General features: G+C 50.5%; 1 protein-coding gene across 1 annotated transcript in view; it reads left to right on the top strand.

Moving 5' to 3' along the window:
- PADI4 (peptidyl arginine deiminase 4) overlaps positions 1–13,738 on the top strand; it is a 54,954-nt gene extending 41,216 nt beyond the window's left edge. The window contains exons 11-16 of the mRNA XM_007980316.3: positions 4,827–4,981; positions 6,280–6,424; positions 6,660–6,762; positions 8,551–8,621; positions 9,014–9,142; positions 13,259–13,738. Of these exons, the coding sequence (XP_007978507.3) occupies positions 4,827–4,981; positions 6,280–6,424; positions 6,660–6,762; positions 8,551–8,621; positions 9,014–9,142; positions 13,259–13,492 (837 nt within the window). The 3' untranslated portion in view covers positions 13,493–13,738. The remainder of the gene's footprint in view (positions 1–4,826; positions 4,982–6,279; positions 6,425–6,659; positions 6,763–8,550; positions 8,622–9,013; positions 9,143–13,258) is intronic.
- Positions 13,739–15,980: the final 2,242 nt, after the last annotated feature.

The raw sequence follows: 15,980 nt of genomic DNA, 5'->3' as shown, positions 1-15,980 counted from the left end.
ACCAGCAGCACTTCCTACAGATAGAAGGCAACTGTGAAGTTAAACAGAACTGAAACAAGATCCTGCTACCAAAGCCAGCTCGTTACAAGTGACTGCAGCATCTCGGAGCTGGAGGTCAGCTCTCTGGTTGTTAAAATGAGAGATGAGCTGGTGTCAGGGATGTGTTTGCATCACTGAAACTTGAATTTTTGAGGAAGCCAGAAAAGACGGGAGGAAAATGATAAGGGCAACAGCTTTCCAACGTTGTGTGTGCCTCAGGCTGCATCCCCTGGCACCCGTGAGCATCCCCCGCACAGCCCACTCTTAGGGGGCCACTTCTGCAGACTCTGGACACCCCTTCTTTTGCCTGTAGTAATCCAAGCCTAAAAGCTGTATAACTTACCCCCTCTCACAGCAGCAGCCGGGGCAGTGATGTGGATGAATTTACATTCATTCATCACTGTTTGAACACATACTCAGCCAGGCCTTGTTCTGGGCACTTGGGATATGACAGGGAGCAACGCCAAGGTCCCTGACCTCACGGAGGGGACATTCTGGCCCAGAGAGACAGACAGCAGACAATGAATGGAACAAAGCAGTTATACAGTTCCTTAAAAGGTGATGTCAAGAGCTGCAGGTGCGGGGTGTGGTGGCTTATGCCTGTAATCCTAGCACTTTGGAAGGCCAAGGCGTGAGAACTGTTTGAGCCCAGGAGTTTGAGACCAGACTGGGCAACATAAGGAGACCTTGTCCCTACCAAAAAAAAAAAAAAATTGTTTTAATTAGCTAGGCATGGTAACGCATGCCTGTAGTCCCAAGTACTAGAGAGGCTGAGGCGGGAGGATCGCTTGAGCCCAGGAGGTCAAGGCTGCAGTGAGTCATGATTGCACCACTGCACTCCAGTCTGGGTGACAGATGAGACCTTGTCTCGGGGTGGGGGGTGGGGGAAAGAGCTGCAGGAAAAGAGAGTAGAGCGGAATGGAGGGGCTCACAGGTGCCAGTGTGGTAGGGAAGGTGGATTAGGTTACATTCTTAAAGCCGAGTCTGGTGGCTCATTCCAGTAATCCCAGCACTTTGGGAGGCCAAGGCTGGTGGATTACTTGAGCCTAGGAGTTTGAGACCAGCCTAGGCACCAGAGTGAAACCCTGTCTCTACAAAAAAAAAATTTTTTAATAAAAATATGGTGGTACATGCCTATCATTCCAGCTACTTAGGAGGCTGAGGTGGGAGGATCCTTGAACCCTGAAGGGTGAGGCTGCAGTGAGCCATGATCACACCACTGCATTCCAGCGTGGGCAATAGGATTGAGACCTGGTCTCAAAAAAAAAAAAAAAAAAAGATTGCATTCTTAAATAGGATGGTCAGGGTGGGCCTCACAGAGAAGCTGACCTTACAGCAAACGCTTGAGGGAGGTGAGCAAGTTGGCCATGTGAATCGGTGTCTGGGTGAAGAGTGTTGTAGGCAGTGAAATAGCCAGTGCAAAGGCCCTGGGGCAGAAGCCTCCCTTGAGTGTTCAAGAACAGCAAGAGGGCCTGGAGGGGTGGAGCAGAGCAACCAGAAGAGTGGGAGGAGAGGTGGTCAGAGAGGAGATAGGAGGTGGTAGGAGAGGCGGTCAGAGAGGAGATAGGAGGTGGTAGGAGAGGCAGCCAGAGGTGATGGGAGATGGTAGGAGTGGTGGTCAGGGAGGTGATGGGAGGTGATGGGAGGCGGGAGGAGAGGCGGTCAGGGAGGTGATAGGAGGTGATGGGAGGTGATGGGAGGTGATGGGAGGCGGTAGGAGAAGTAGTCAGAGAGGTAATGGGAGGTGGGAGAAGAGGCAGTCAGGGAGGAGATAGGAGATGATGGGAGGTGGTAGGAGAGACTGTGGTCAGAGAGGTGATGGGAGGCCTTAGGAGAGGCAGTCAGGGAGGAGATGGGAGGTTGTAGGAGAGGCAGTCAGGGAGGAGATGGGAGGTTGTAGGAGGGGTGGTCAGGGAGGAGATGGGAGGTTGTAGGAGAGGCAGTCAGGGAGGAGATGGGAGGTTGTAGGAGAGGCAGTCAGGGAGGAGATGGGAGGTTGTAGGAGGGGTGGTCAGGGAGGAGATGGGAGGTTGTAGGAGGGGCGGTCAGGGAGGAGATGGGAGGTTGTAGGAGGGGCGGTCAGGGAGGAGATGGGAGGTTGTAGGAGGGGTGGCCAGGGAGGAGATGGGAGGTTGTAGGAGGGGTGGCCAGGGAGGAGATGGGAGGTTGTAGGAGAGGCAGTCAGGGAGGAGATGGGAGGTTGTAGGAGGGGTGGTCAGGGAGGAGATGGGAGGTTGTAGGAGGGGTGGTCAGGGAGGAGATGGGAGGTTGTAGGAGGGGCGGTCAGGGAGGAGATGGGAGGTTGTAGGAGGGGTGGCCAGGGAGGAGATGGGAGGTTGTAGGAGGGGTGGCCAGGGAGGAGATGGGAGGTGGGAGAGGCTGTGGTCAGAGGTGATGGGGAAGGGACGGGATGACAGGATGGGATTGGGCTTGTTGGCTACTGGTAAGGCCATTGTTTAGAAACTGAGAATCATCACAGGGTCTTAAACAGAGGAGGATTATGATCTGGTTTGTTAGAAAGAGAACAAGCCCTGCTACGTGTTGTGTAAAGAGAGCAGAGGCAAGGGGGAGGGGAGAGGGCGGGTGAAGGATGCTGGGAGTGCAGGCAGGGCGTGGCCGGAGGAGGCGAGAAGCTGTAAGATTCCAGCTATGTCTAGAAGGCGGAGCCAGCAGGACATTCGGACCCCCACTATGAGAGAGGCAAGCCAAAGCTGACAGCAAGGCTGTGACCTCTGTGGGTGGCAGGCACCATCCCCTGGAAGGGGAGGACTGTGGGAGGAGGAACAGGTTGATGGAGAATGAGGAGGTGGGAAGAGGGGGCCCAAAGTTCTGTTCAGGGTAAGTGGGAGATAGTTGGTCAACATCCAAATGGGAAGTCAGGTGAACCCCAGTACACATCTGATGTTTGGGAGGGAAAGGATGCCCAGAGATGCGAACACGAGGGTTGTCGGCTCAGGAATGGAATTCCATGAGACTCGGCAGGACCACTGAAGGGGCAAGTGAGGTTGGAGGTGAACCAGGATCCCCCAGACAGTGTGCCGAGAATGCAGGCATGACCGGCTGTTTCAGGGGCTTCTGAGGGGGAAGGTGCGGGCCAGGCATTGCCTTTGGGGTTTGGCTGTGTGTTCCTGCAGACCTGGACAAGGAAAGCTTTGATGAGCAGGGGAAGGCGGGTTGGTCTGGGTTTTAGAGAGAAGCGGAGAGAGGAACTGGAAGTGTGGTTTTCAAATTTGTGGAATCAGGCTGGGTGCAGTAGCTCACACTTATAATCCCAACACTCTGGGAGCCGAGGCAGGAAGATTGAGCCCATGAGTTTGAGACCAGCCTGGGCAACATAGTGAGACCCCATCTCTACAGGGAAAAAAAAACAACTTTAAAAATTAGCCAGGTTGTGATGGCATGCACCTGTGGTCCCAGCTACTCGGGCGGCTGAGGCAGGAGGATCGTTTGAGCCCAGGAGGTCAAAACTGCAGTGAAGAAGTAAATTTGGAGATCACAGACCTTCTTGAGACCTACTCATCTTCCCAGAAACTCACACCTGGGCACACAATTTGGAGTCTACTCTCAGGAAGTTCATGGCCCCCATGAAGCCTCAGGGAATGGACCATCTATGTATAGAAGGCTAGATGTACCCTCTCCTGGGAGGCAGGGGAGATGGGCGGTGGACTGAATAATGGCCCCTGTACATCCTAATCCCCCCGAATCTGATGTTTCCTTATATGGTAAAAGGGACTTCGCTGAACGTGATTATGTTAGGGATCTTGCGATGGGGTGATTATCCTGGTTTATCCTGGAATGGGGGAGGGCCTTTGGTGATGGAAGCAGAGACTAGAGATCTTTGAAGGTGGAAGAAGGGGCTGCCAGCCAAGGCGGCTGTTAGAAGCTGAATAAGACAAGGAAATATAATAGATTCTTTCCTCAGGGCCTCCAGGAGGAACTAGCTCTGCCATCCCTGAACTTAAGCCCAGTGAAACTGATTTCACACTTCTGGCCTCCAGAACTTTAAGAGGATAAATGTGGCTGGGCGTGGTGGCTCATGCCTGTAATCCTAGCACTTTGGGAAGTTGAGGCAGGCAGATCACTTGAGGTCAGGAATCTGAGACTAGCCTGGCCAACATGGTGAAACCCCATCTCTACTTAAAAAAAAAAAAAAAAAAAAAAAAAGATGGGGGAGGGATAGCACTAGGAGATATACCTAATGCAAATGATGAGTTAATGGGTGCAGCACACCAGCATGGCACATGTATCCATGTGTAACAAACCTGCACGTTGTGCACATGTACCCTAGAACTTAAAGTATAATAAAAAACTAGATTTATATATATATATATATATATACACACACACACAAAAATTAGCTGGGCGTGGTGGGGCATGCCTGTAGTCTCCACTACTCAGGAGGCTGAGGAGTATTGCTTGAACCCAGAGGCGGAGGTTGCAGTGAGCTGAGATCGTGCCACTGCACTCCAGCCTGGGCAACAGAGTGAGACTCTGTCTTAAGGTGGGGAAAAATGATGTTTTGCAGATTCGTTTTATGTCAAAGTTAAGGTTTCCTAAGCAGCTGGCATGCGTTAGCTAGTCCCTTTTCTTGTCCACTGAATAAACTCAACATTCCTTTAACATTTCACACGTGATAACAGCACCTGCTATGTACCAGCTGCAGACGGTACTGAGTTACTTCCTGTGCCCAAGTTCATCTCTAAACTTCATCTCTAAACTTGGACCCCCACACCCTTCACCAGGGACCTCATTCCTCTAACTCTTGGCACTCCCTTCTCGTATCTCAGGGTCCAGATTTTGGCTACGTAACTCGAGGGCCCCAAACAGGGGGTGTCAGTGGGCTGGACTCCTTTGGGAACCTGGAAGTGAGCCCTCCGGTCACAGTCGGGGGCAAGGAATACCCGTTGGGCAGGATTCTCTTCGGGGACAGCTGTTATCCCAGGTAAGGAGCGGAGTAACAGGAGGGGGCGGCCAGGACCCAGGGAGGCCGTGGAAAAGCGGAGGCCAGAGTGGAAGCCTCGTCTACCTGCTTCCGACCCTAGAGGGCGCAACAGGCTTGAGGCAATGTGAGGGGAATCCAAGTGCAAGGTGAGGAATGCAGGCTTTGGAGCCCATAGACCCAAGTTCAATTCCAGCTCTGCCACTTACCCTCTTTCAGTCAGTGAATATTTACTGAGCATCCAGAATGTTCTGGGAGCTGGGAATGCAGCCGTGGACGTGAAAGACAAGTCCTTACCACTACTCTAGTGGGGAAATAGATGATAGAAAAGTAGACAAGATAATTTCAAATAGTGACAAAAACAAAAGAAAGGGGCACAGGAGGAAGAGGAAATGTTAGGGTGACCAGAAGGGCCTCTTTGGGGAAGGGCCTTTTGAACTGAGGCCTAATGACAGAAGGGACAGGGCCACATGGAGATCTGGGACAGAGAGTTCCAGGCAGATGAAAGTGCGTGTGCAAAGGCCCTGAGGCAGGAATGAGCTCCTGTGTGCAAGGCCAGGATGGCCAGAACTAATTGAAAAAGAAGAAGAGGCTGGGCACAGTGGCTCACGCCTGTAATCCCAGCACTTCGGGAGGCTGAGGTGGGTGGATTACCTGAGGTCAGGAGTTCAAGACCAGCGTGACTAACATGAGGAAACCCTGTCTCTACCAAAAATACAAAAATTAGCTGGGCGTGGTGGCACATGCCTGTAATCCCAGGGAGGCTGAGGCAGGAGAATCACTTGATCCTGGGAGGCAGAGGTTGCAGTGAGCCGAGATTGCACCATCCTCGGCAACAGAGGAAGACTTTGTCTCAAAAAAAAAAAAAAAAAAAAAGAGTAAGAGCAAGGCAATGGAACCCTAATGGTTTTTTTAGGAGAAAACTGAGGCTCAAACAGGTGAAGGAATGTCCCCAAGGCCACATGGCTAACAAGAGATCACCAACTTAGGTCAGTCTGGCTCTAAACCCCATGTGTACCCAGAACACCAGCATCTCGTCTAATTCAAGAGGCAGTGCTTTCTGAGGCCAAGCTTTGTCCTACTTACCTTAGTGACTCTGTGCCTCAGTTTCCCCCAATGAAACTAGAATGACAATTCCTTAATTTCTCAAATGTTAGGGGATAAAATAAAGGTATTCCAGCCTCCTGCATCCTTTTCTCAGCTGAAGGAGAACCCTGACCTTTTTGCCAGGCCCGTTGTCCTTCAGAGACTTCCCTGTAGTCCTTGCTGCCAATAATACCCCTTTAACCCCGCCATGATAGCAGTGACAGCCGGGAGATGCACCAGGCCCTGCAGGACTTCCTCAGCGCCCAGCAGGTGCAGGCCCCTGTGAAGCTCTATTCTGATTGGCTGACCGTGGGCCACGTGGACGAGTTCCTGAGCTTTGTGCCTGCACCCGACAGGAAGGTACAGTCTTGGGGGCTGCCTCAGGAAACCATGCCTCCTTCCTGAGTAGACCCTCTGCCTGGGGTGGGAGCAACGTTACTTGTCTGAGTCTATTTTTCCTTCACCCTTAGGATGGGAGTAGAGGAGGTGGTCAGCTTGGGTCCAAGTCCACACTCCTCCCACCCTCAGCAGATCCACCCTCCTTGGGAACCCCAGGGGCAAAGCTGACTTCTAACCCCAGTATTTCCGCCTCCAGGGCTTCCGGCTGCTCCTGGCCAGCCCCAGGTCCTGCTACAAACTGTTCCAGGAGCAGCAGAATGAGGGCCACGGGGATGCCCTGCTGTTCCAAGGGATCAAGAGTAAGTCGGCCCTGCCTTGTTCTCCCATCCGTGCACCTTCCTGCTTCCCGTGGTCTGCTGTTGCCTGGAGGGAATCATCCAGGCAACAGGGTAGCAACTGAGCACCTGCTGTGTGCCAGGAACTGTGCCAAACACTGGGGAGACTGCGTGGACAGGGCAGAGCAGCTCGCTACCCAGTGGGCTCACAGGCCAGGGGAAGTGAGTCAACAGAACAGCTCCAACACAGGGGCTTTGAGGGGTGTCTGAGTGGACGGAGCTCAGGGAAGCCTTCTTAGAGGAGGCAAAGGCCAAGTAGGAGCATGCAAGTAGGACTTGGCTGGGCAAACAGGGCAGGGAAATGACAGGAAGAGAGAGACCGCAGGCAGAGGGACAGGGCGTGTGAAGGCTCAGAGGCGGGAGAAAGTGTGATGTGTGTGAGGACCCGGGGGAGGTTCGGTCTGGCTGGAGCACAGAAGAAATATTACTCTTTCAGCAGAGCTCACAAACACGGGCCAGGCCCACGGGCTGAGAAGCCTCTGTGGCTGAGAGCTCCACCTCAGGTCTCAGTATGTCGTGTGGCATCAGGTGAGGGCGGACCTGTTTCTTCCTCTCTCGATGGGATCTCTTTGGAGACAAGAGAATTTAGCATTAATGCAAGACAAAATATTTTAGTGAACGAGTTTCAGTGGCTCAACTTTTTAATAATTATAAGTAAACCTGTTAAATTTTTCTGGACTTTTTTTTTTTTTTTTTTTTTTTGAGACAAAGTTTTCCTCTATTGCCCAGGCTGGAGTGCAGTGGCACCATCTCAGCTCTCTGCAGCCTCCACCTCCTGGGTTCAAGTGATTCTCCTACCCCAGCCTCCCAAGCAGCTGGGATTACAGGCGTGCACCACTATGCTCGGCTAATTTTTTGTATTTTTAGTAGAGATAGGGTTTTGTCAGGCTGGCCAGGTTGGTCCCGAACTCCTGACTTGGTGATCCGCCCGCCTCGGCCTCCCAAAGTGCTGGGATTATAGGCGTGAGCCACCGAGCCCAGCTTAAAACAAGGAAATTTCTTATTGACGGCAACTAAATGGTATTTGTAGCATTTTTATCACACAGTAGATTCCATCCATTTGCTATACTTTTCTGAGCTGTCTGTCCTGCATGCAAATAGATATTTTTAATGTTGTCTGTTTTCTGTGCTGTTCCTATAAGTGTGCTATCAAAATACATTAAACTAGGACAGGCGCGGTGGCTCACGCCTGTAATCCCAGCACTTTGGGAGGCTGAGGCAGGTGGATCACTTGAGGTCAGGAGTTCGAGACCAGCCTGGCAACATGGTGAAACCCTGTCTCTACTAAAAGTACAAAAGTTAGGTGGGCACGGTGGTGCGTGCCTGTAATCCCAGCTGCTGGGGAGGCTGAGGCAGGAGAATCGCTTGAACCTGGGAGGTGGAGGTCGCAGTGAGCCAAGATCGCGCCATTGCACTCCAGCCTGGGCGACAGAGCAAGGTTCCCTCTCAAATAAATAAATTAATTAAATTAAACTATAAAAATATATTTAAAAAATAGAATTTAAATGAGGTGAGAACATTTTTAATGAGAACTTATACTGCTAAAATATTGTATTAAAGGCATTTGACTCACAGATGCTCACAGCAAACCTGTACGGTAAGAATTATTACTGCCTCCATTTTATAGGTGGGAATACTGAGTCCTCCTGGCTGGGAAGAGGGAAATCGACCTCTGAATTCATTTGCCTTTTTTTCTCTTTTTTTCTTTTTCTTTTTCTCTTTTTTTTTTCTTTTTCTTTTTCTCCATGACAGAAAAAAACCAGCAGAAAATAAAGAACATTCTGTCAAACACGACATTGAGAGAACATAATTCATTTGTGGAGGTAGGAGCCTGGGTGCCCACACCCCAGCAGACCTGGCACCCCACCCTTCCTGCCCCCCACTCCCCACCCCCATCCACTTTCCCAATGATTAGAGGCACATGGCAGGAGTCTCCCTCAAGATCTCAGGATGTGCTGGAAGACAGAGACACAGAAGCAGGGGCGAGGCAGAGACTGGGAGAGGCTGAGGGAGCAGAGGAAGCAGGAAGCCCCAGGGTCCCCCGAGAGTACTGGCCAGAGGCCCCTCTGTGCAGGGGACCCGGGTAGCTGCCCTCACTGCCTTCCTGACACTGTCCCAGGTCCTTCCCTCAGCCAGGGGGCCTCAGTTCCACACTGTCCCCCACCAACCCCACCGCCAGCAGTCCCCCACTCACTGCCCCTGCCCCTCCCCTCAGAGATGCATCGACTGGAACCGCGAGCTGCTGAAGCGGGAGCTGGGCCTGGCTGAGAGTGACATCATCGACATTCCGCAGCTCTTCAAGCTCAAAGAGTTCTCCAAGGCCGAAGCCTTTTTCCCCAACATGGTAAGGAGGTGGCGGCTTTAAGACCCCGGGGGATGGCATGGAGGTAGCTCAGCCCGAGAGGCCAGCGGGGCACCTGGGCAGTCTCAGAGGGCTTGGCTCCTCTCCTTAATCACTTGTAGCTTTGTCCTGAGTAGTACAAGGTCAGACGTGACCAGGTCCATGCACGTTGGTGTCTTTCCACGAGGTCAGGCTTCTACTGATGCTATTTCCATCATAAAATCCACAAGCCACACGGAGTTCCCCGGGGGCAGTTCTCAGGTGGGCAGAGCCCTGGGCATGCAGGCTCAAGCCACTCCACAAGTCAGTTAGTACTGCAAACCATACATAGTAGTGTACTTAATCAACATAGAAATGTTATAGACGAAACATTCCACATCAAACAAAGCAATATTTAACATCAAGAGAGAAAGGGATAGGAAAAGGGGTCAATGAACCAGTCCAAGGAGAGTGATGTGGACAAGGAGAGGGTCCTAGGCTGATCTAAATGGACATCAACGTCTTGCAAGGTAGAGTGTAATGTTGGCAGAGCCTTCAACAGCTGGTGCCAGGTGCTAATCACTAGTGATAGCAAGACAGTGTCTGTTAAGACAGTCACCTTGAGGCCGGGTGTGGTGGCTCACACTTGTAATCCTAGCACTTTAGTAGGCCAAAGAGGGTGGATCACTTGAGGTCAGGAGTTCGAGACCAGCCTGGCTAACATGGTGACACCTCATCTCTACTAAAAATACAAAAATTAGCCAGGTGTGGTGGCAGGAGCCTGTAATCCTGACTACTTGGGAGGCTGAGGCAGGAGAATCACATGAACCCGGGAGATAGAGGTTGCAGTGAGCCAAGATTGCACTATTGCACTCCAGCCTGGGCGACAGAGTGAGACTCCGTCTCGAAAAAAAAAAAAAAAAAAAAAAAAAAAGACAGTCATCTTGAGCGAGTGAAGACCTGATCTTTTTATAGCTGGAGTCTTCTGGTGTGGACTGATAGTAATAGTGTGTGCCTGCTTACGTCCCTGCCTGGTTGGGTGCAGTCTCTGTTGATTAGGCAGACATCTGGTTCCTGTTAGCCTGATGCCTTTTGAAATGTAAGATGGAGTCTTTTTCTAAGATGGAGTCACTTATGCCGAGGGTGCTCTCTACAGGCTTACGTGGCCCTGTACCACTTCCAGAGCACCTTCTGGTATCTCACAACAATTCCGGGAGTCAGAGTCTGTCGCCGCCTCTGCCAGGGCTCTGACTTCAGACCCCACACCAGAACCACCACGCTGCCTTCCCACCTAGCAGCTTCCCTGGGGCTTGGGGTGGTGCAGGGGATGGAGGGACGGATGGGGAGTCAAGCAACAAATGACACCCTCAGGTCGCCTTATGCACCATAACAGGGACACATGTGGGGGCACCACCTCAGACTGGGGGGTCCGGGAAGGCACCTGTGAGGAGGTGGGACTGGCACTGCCTAGGCTGGGTGGGATTCACTTTCTGGAGGCTGCCCTTGAGGGTGGTCCCACCTTTGTCTTGAGCATTCACTGTGGCCCCCGAGTGCTGTCTTCATATCATCCACTGTGTGTTTGCCATTCCTTGGCCCCATTCCTCCCTCTCTTCAGAGCATACCCGAGGCCCGGGCAGAGACTTCACCCAGTTCTACTGGGGAACCCCAGCCAGCCCCTTCTTCCGGAGCTGGGGGTTACAGTTCAGGGAGGAGCCAGCAGGCCCTACCACAGTGGTTTTCAAACTGGGTTCCCTAGGGCCCTCGAGTTTGAAGGCAGTGCCTCAAATCCAGTGGTTCAGATTTTCTGTTTCTGTATGGACATTCTGCAAAAGACTGTGTATAGATAAAGGGTCCCTTGGCCAAAAGAGATTAAACTATTGACCCCAAACATTTTGTTTCCCTCCAGTTTAGCCAAGCCAGGCTTCCCAGTGCAGGAATGAAAGTGGATGCCCATGGCTATGGCAGTCAGCAACGCTGAGAGCTGACTGTGCGCCTTCACTGTTCAAGGTCTCCAGAGAGAGCCTGAGCATGAGACCTCTCTCCTGGGAGCTGGCTGTGGGAGGCAGGGAAGAGGGAGTGGAACAGGCAAAGAGATGAACAGTGTGAGGCACTTAGCACACACAGGCTGTGTCTAGGCGGTGGCAAAGAATGAGACGCCCCCTTAAAGACCCATGGAAAATGGCTGTGCACCTACTATGTGCCAGCACAGTGCTGTGCCTACGTGTTCTTACCTAACTGTCATTGCAACGGGAATGTGTGTTGGGCTCATTTTGCTGATGAGGCTCAGAGGGGTAATGTGACTGGCCTAAGGCTACACATCTATTGAATAGCAGAGTTGGGATTCAAACCCACATAGGCCCACAGCCAAAATCCTCACCTTTCCACCTCACCGGGCCGCCTGCCAATCTAATGGAGGAAGCAGAGTTATTTACATACATGATTTACATATGGAAAGTGCCATAACAGAGGCAGTCATTTATCCATCCAGTCAACAGATATTTATCGAGTGCCTACTATGTGCAAGGCACAGTGCTGGGAGTTATGGGAACACAGAGCAGGAGTGACTGCCAGGGCTCAGGGATTCATGAGCAGTTTCACAGAGGGGCTGCCACTTGAGTTGGGCCCTGAGTAACAGAAAGAGTTTACCAGAAGGGGGCAGGCAGGGGAGGAGAGTGTAGTGTTAAGAGCATGGACAGAGCAGAAAGAATGAAATCAGCCAGGAGGGGTGGCTCATACCTGTAATCCCCGCACTTTGGGAGGCTTCGGCGGGAGGATTGCCTGAGTCTGGGAGTTCAAGACCAGCCTGAGCAACATGGAGAAACTCTGTCTCTACAAAAAATACAAAAGTTAGCCAGGCATGGTGGCATGTGCTGAGGCAGGAGGATTGCTTGAGCCCAGGAGATGGACATTGCAGTGAGCTGAGATCGCACCACTGAACTCTAGCCTGGGTGACAGAGTGAGACTCTCTGTCTCACTCGAAAAACAAAAAAAAAATGAAATCATGTCCTTTGCAGCAACATGATGGAGCTGGAGGCATTATCCTAAGTGAACTAAAACAGAAAATCAAATACTGCATGTTCTCACGTATAGATAGAAACTAAACAGTGGTACGCATAGACACAGAGATGGAAATAATAGGCACTGAGGACCACCAAAATGGAGAGAATGAGAGCGAGGTGAGGGCTGGAAACTTACCTCTCGGGTACGATGTTCACTATTTGCGTAATGGATACACTGGAAGCCCTGTGCCCACCAGTAAGCAATATACCCGTGTAACAAATATGCATATGTACCCCCGAATCTAAATTTTTTAAATTTAAAATAAATAAGAGGATGGAACTTGGAGTCTAATAGCTGTAGTCCTAGAATAGGACTTGGCTTTAGGCAAACCATTTTCCACATCTGGGTCTCAGTTTTCTCACTTGTAAAGTGGGGATATTATTTTTATTTCGTTTTATTTTTTGAGACAGAGTCTTACTCTGTCACCCAGGCTGGAGTACATTGGAATGATCTTGGCTCACCGAAACCTCCACCTCCTGGGTTCAAGCGATTCTCCTGCCTCAGCCTCCTGAGTAGCTGGGATTACAGGCGCACCTGGCTAATTTTTGTATTTTTAGTAGAGACGGGGTTTCGCCGTGTTGGCCAAGCCGGTCTTGAACTCCTGACCTCAGGTGATCCACTCGCCTCGGCCTCCCAAAGTGCTAGGATTATAGGCGTGAGCCACCACACCTGGCAATTTTTATTTTTGAGATAGAGTCTCGCTCTGTTGCCCAAGCTGCCAGGCTGGAGTGCAGTGGCACAATCACAGCTCACTGCAGCCTTGACCTCCTGGGCTCAAGTGATCCTCCTGCCTCAGTCTCCAAAGTAGCTGGGACCACAGGCATGCACCCCCATGCCCAGCTAATTTTTAAAAATACTTTTTGTAGAGATGGAGTCTCGCCATGTTGCCCAGGCTGGTCTCAAACTCTTAGGCTCAAATGATCCTCCTGCCTCAGCCTCCCAACGTGCTGGAACTACAGGTCTGAGCCACTCTGCCTGGAGGGGCTGTTATTTCCAAAGGTCAGAGAAGGGAGGGGCCGCTCAGATGGCGCTGCAGGCTGCCTGCTGCTGCCTGTGACCTGAGCCCTCATTTCTCTGCAGGTGAACATGCTGGTGCTGGGGAAGCACCTGGGCATCCCCAAGCCCTTCGGGCCCATCATCAACGGCCGCTGCTGCCTGGAGGAGAAGGTGTGTTCCCTGCTGGAGCCTCTGGGCCTGCACTGCACTTTCATCAATGACTTCTACACCTACCACATCAGGCATGGGGAGGTGCACTGCGGCACCAATGTGCGCAGAAAGCCCTTCTCCTTCAAGTGGTGGAACATGGTGCCCTGAGTCCATCTTCCCGGGCGTGCTCTCCCTCCCGGCCAGACGTCGCTGGGTCCTCTGCAGTGTGGCAAGCAAGAGCTCCTGTGGATATTGTGGCTCCCTGGGGGCAGCCAGCCCTCCCAGCCCTGGCTTGCTTGCTTCTTCTATGTCCCAGTTTCCCACTCTGAAGACCCCAAGATGGTCCTAGCATTGCACACTCAGTTCCGCTCTAAGAAGCTGCAATAAAGTTTTTTTAAGTCACTTTGTACATGAGGTCAAGATGTTGTTGGTGTCATTCATTCGTTCACTCATTTGTCATGGTTGAATTGACTGTTACAAAACAAACTGAAAAGTGATAACAGGCTGCGCTGAAGGTCATGTTATTGTGTGTGTGTTTTGCTCCCAGACATGTATTTGGGCTATAAAAGTTTGCATGATCCTAGTTCATTCTGAGTTTCCCACAGGACCTTTCCAAGAAGAGGAGGAGGGAGCAGAGGAGGGGTCAGCCCCACTGAGTGTCTGGGCATATCCCTCTTTAAATTCACCTACAACTGGGCATTCACATACGTACTGACAGCGATGGATTTTTGTGGAATGGAGTAATTCATCTCCTTGGTGTTCTTTTTGTATATTGCCTTTTATGGCTTTGACATAAAGACTTAGATTCCTCTGTAGAAAATAAAACTCGATGGCTTGAGATCATTAAAATTGAGACCAGATATTGGCTTGAAAGTGCCCGAGATGTTCAGAGAACACCCAGGGATCCTGTTATTTTCATGTAGGTCATGGAGAACATATGATGGTGGAAAAGATGAATATCAAAAACCTCTGCCTTCACACTTTCTGATTTCAAAACATACTACAAGCTATAGTCATCAAAACAGTACGGCATGGTCATAAAGACAAATAGACCTATGGAATAGAATAGAAAGCCTGGAAGTAAACCCTTGAGTATAACATTTCTCCAAAGATGATGTACAAATGGCCAACAAGCACATGGAGAGATGCTTACCATCACTAACCATCAGAGAAATGCAAATCAAAGCCGCAGTGACCTCGCACCCATTAGAATGACTACTATCAAAAAAAAAAAGTGTTGGTGAGGATATTGAGAAATTGGAACTCTTGTGCACTATTGGTGGGATTGTAAAATGAAATGATGCAACTGCTGTGGAAAAAAGTGTAGAGGTTCCTAAAAATAATTAGAAATACAACTGGTATATGATCCAGCAATCCCACTTCTGGGTAGATATCTGAAAGCAAGATCTCCTTTTTTTCTTTTTTTCTTTTTTTTTTTTTAAGACAGGGGGTTTTACCATGTTGCCCAGGCTAATCTCAAACGTCTAGGCTCAAGCAATCTGCCCACCCTGGCTATGAATATTATTCAGCCTTAAAAAGGAAGGAAGGAAGGCCAGGCACGGTGGCTCACACCTGTAACCCCAGCATTTGGGGAGGCCGAGGTGGGCAAATCACTTGAGCCCAGGAATTTGAGATCAGCCTGGGCAACACAGCAAAGCCTTATCTCTACAAAAAAGTACAAAAAAAAAAAAAAAAAGTTGGGCATGGTGGTGCTCACCTATAGTCCTACCTACTTGAGAGTCAGACGTGGGAGGATCACCTGAGCCTAGGGAGGTCGAGGCTGCAGTGAGCCGTGATTGTACCACTGCACTCCAGCCTGGGTGACAGAATGAGGGAGACCCAGTCTCAAAAATAAGGAAGGAAATCTTGTCAATGTTACAACATGAATATGCTTTGAGCACATTATGCTACAGGAAATAGTCAGTTACAAAAAGAGAAATCCTGTATGATTCCACTTACATGAGTTATCTAGAAAAATTCACAGGAACATAAAGTAGAGGCTGGGCCAGGTGACTCACACCTGGAATCCCAGCACTTTGTGAACCTGAGGCAGGTGGATCACTTGAGGCCAGGAGTTTGAGACCAGCCTTGTCAAGATAGTGAAACCCCATCTCTACTAAAAATATGAAAAATTAGCCGGGTGTGGGGTACACATGCCTGTAATCTCAGCTACTCGGGAGGCTGAGACACATGAATCTCTTGAGCCTGGGAGGTGGAGGTTGCAGTGAGCCAAGATCACCCCACTACACTCCAGCCTGGGCAATAAAGGAAGACAGTCTGAAAAAAAAAAAAAAAAAAGTAGAATGGTGGTTGCCAGGTACTGGAGGAGCAAGAAGAGGGGAGTTGTTGAATGGGTGTAGAGTTTCAGATTTGCAAGATGAGAAAGTTCTGGAGATCTGTTTCACAACAACGTAAATATACTTAACACTGTTGAACTGTACACTTAAAAATGGTTAAAATGGGCCAGGTGCAGTGGCTCACGCCTGTAATCCCAGCACTTTGGGAGGCCAAGGCAGTCAGATCACCAGAGGTTAGGAGTTTGAGACCAGGCTGGCCAACATGGTGAAATCCCATTTCTACTAAAAGTACAAAAATTAGCTGGGTGTGGTGGCGCTTGCCTGTAATCCCAGCTACTCAGGAGGCTGAGGCACGAGAA

Source organism: Chlorocebus sabaeus, chromosome 20 (genome assembly GCF_047675955.1).
Source record: "Chlorocebus sabaeus isolate Y175 chromosome 20, mChlSab1.0.hap1, whole genome shotgun sequence".
In the NCBI taxonomy this organism is placed as follows: domain Eukaryota; kingdom Metazoa; phylum Chordata; class Mammalia; order Primates; family Cercopithecidae; genus Chlorocebus; species Chlorocebus sabaeus.
The sequence above is the reverse complement of the archived record's forward strand: the minus strand, read 5'-3'. Positions and strand labels throughout refer to the sequence as shown.